Source organism: Enhydra lutris, unplaced genomic scaffold (genome assembly GCF_002288905.1).
Source record: "Enhydra lutris kenyoni isolate GAN:26980312 unplaced genomic scaffold, ASM228890v2 scaffoldscaffold7, whole genome shotgun sequence".
Taxonomy (NCBI): Eukaryota; Metazoa; Chordata; class Mammalia; order Carnivora; family Mustelidae; genus Enhydra; species Enhydra lutris.
The window spans coordinates 1,901,767-1,904,039 of record NW_019154091.1 but is presented as its reverse complement, the minus strand read 5'-3'; the positions used below and the strand labels follow the sequence as shown (position 1 = coordinate 1,904,039).

Sequence of the window (2,273 nt, the reverse complement as noted above, 5' to 3'; positions counted from 1 at the left end):
GGGAGGGAGGAGGTGGAGTGGAGGGAGGAGGAAAAGCGTTTGCACCTTCTTTGCTCCCACCCTAAGAAGTCTCCCGGGGATTTTTTTTTTTTTTTTAACTTCCCTCCGGCCTCCCTCTTCCTCTCTCCCCTTCTTTCCCTCTCTGTTCGTGCGCCCAAGTCCTGTCTGCGTCGCCTCGCGCGTCCGCACCTCGCGTCCCCGCTTGCTCCCATTCTGCGACTCCTTGGCGGCCGCTGCGCATGGAGAGCTCTGCCAAGATGGAGAGCGGCGGCGCCGGCCAGCAGCCCCAGCCGCAGCCCCAGCAGCCCTTCCTGCCGCCCGCAGCCTGCTTCTTTGCCACGGCAGCGGCGGCGGCGGCGGCTGCAGCGGCGGCGGCGGCGCAGAGCGCGCAGCAGCAGCAGCAGCAGCAGCAGCAGCAGCAGCAGCCCGCGCCGCATCTGAGCCCGGCGGCCGACGGCCAGCCCTCAGGGGGCGGTCACAAGTCAGCGTCCAAGCAAGTCAAGCGACAGCGCTCGTCCTCGCCCGAACTGATGCGCTGCAAACGCCGGCTCAACTTCAGCGGCTTCGGCTACAGCCTGCCGCAGCAGCAGCCGGCCGCCGTGGCACGCCGCAACGAGCGCGAGCGCAACCGCGTCAAGCTGGTCAACCTGGGCTTTGCCACCCTTCGGGAACACGTCCCCAACGGCGCCGCCAACAAGAAGATGAGCAAGGTGGAGACGCTGCGCTCCGCGGTCGAGTACATACGCGCACTGCAGCAGCTGCTGGACGAGCACGACGCGGTGAGCGCCGCCTTCCAGGCTGGCGTCCTGTCGCCCACCATCTCCCCCAACTACTCCAACGACTTGAACTCCATGGCCGGCTCGCCGGTCTCCTCCTACTCGTCAGACGAGGGCTCTTACGACCCACTCAGCCCCGAGGAACAAGAGCTGCTCGACTTCACCAACTGGTTCTGAAGGGCTCGGCCTGGTCAGGCCCTGATGCGAACGGACTTTGGAAGCAGGTAGGTAGCATTTGGGAGCGAACAGAATGATTTTCTTACCTTCCTTCTTTTAACTCCGTCTTAGTGTCTGGAGGACAGAGACTGTCTCCACGGAGATTGAGGGTGGGGGGAGAGTGGCGGCTGATTTAAAAAAAATTGTTAAAGTTTGTCGACTTCAAATGCTGCTTGGTTTGTTTCAGTATTGGCCCCTGGGAGTGGCTTTCCCTAGTTCTCCAAGGACTGAGGGTGGAGTGAGGTGGAGGGATGCCGGAGACTCGAGTACCCCGACCTGTCAAAAGAGATGCTCTACCTGACAGATCCTTTTCCAAACCTTCACCTTCCCCCACCGCCGTCCTCCAAGTTCACACTAACCTCTTCCCTTCTTCTTAAGTTATAGGGTGACCGCACAACCTGCATCTTTAGTGCTTTGTCGGCGATGTTGAAGGGAGGAAAAAAAAGAAAAAAAGAAGAAGAGAAGAAGGAAAGAAAAATGAAACAAAATAAAATCAGGCAACCAACCCCGAGACCAACTAAGCCATGCATGCCTGAGAAGCATGGCTCTTGCAAGGCAGGGATACGCTCAGAACTGTATCTTTGCACTCCAGTCATTAACGGAGCTATGAAGGGTGACTAGAACCTGAGTCAAAGCCCAGAATGCAGCTTGTGTGCAAAACCAGTGGGCTCCTGGCAGAAGGGAGCAGCACAGCCCTACAGAAACTCCCACCCACCAGTAACAGGCAGAACTGAAAGCACTTGCTAGGGTGCCTTCACCTCCCTGCCCTCTCTGAAAGCGAAGTTCTTAGCCCTGTAGAAATGGGTTGGTGTCTTTCATCTCAGTATCCCCCATCCCAGTAAGCTGTGGACATTTGTCTGCAGTGAAATCATGCTCTACTCAGTCCTTTGAAACTCAGATCCTCCTGGGGTGGGGGTGGGGGGACTCCCTAAATCCCATTTCCTCACACCATCTTTTCTACCATTTTCGTCATAGAATGCTTCCAATCTTTTGTGAATTTTTTTATTATAAGAAAAATCTATTTGTATCTATCCTAACCAGTTTGGGGATATATTAAGATATTTTTGTACATAAGAGAGAAAGAGAGAAAAAAATTTATAGAGTTTTGTACAAATGGTTTAAAATGTGTATATCTTGATACTTTAACATGTAATGCTATTACCTCTGCATATTTTAGATGTGTAGTTCACGTTACAACTGCCATTCCCCCTATGTGGTTTTGTAAAGAACTCTCCTCACAGGTGAGATCAAAAGGCCACCAGATGAACTTCAGCACCAATG

The 2,273-nt window shown here is 54.2% G+C and overlaps 1 protein-coding gene across 2 annotated transcripts; it reads left to right on the top strand.

Moving 5' to 3' along the window:
- The first annotated feature begins 239 nt into the window (after positions 1-239).
- On the top strand, positions 240-1,791 carry LOC111142349 (achaete-scute family bHLH transcription factor 1). Of its 2 annotated transcripts, none has more exons than XM_022495376.1 (2): positions 240-1,000; positions 1,371-1,791. In XM_022495376.1, the coding sequence occupies exon 1, from the start codon at positions 240-242 to the stop codon at positions 951-953; it is 714 nt and encodes a 237-aa protein (XP_022351084.1). In that variant the 3' UTR covers positions 954-1,000; positions 1,371-1,791. The 2 variants fall into 2 exon arrangements, with proteins under 2 accessions (XP_022351084.1, XP_022351085.1); XM_022495377.1 differs by having other exon boundaries at positions 1,377-1,689.
- Positions 1,792-2,273: the final 482 nt, after the last annotated feature.

What these genes read in the sequence shown, in the direction of transcription:
- LOC111142349 (XM_022495376.1), top strand. Translation starts at nt 240, where the DNA reads ATGGAGAGCTCTGCCAAGATGGAGAGCGGCGGCGCCGGCCAGCAGCCC.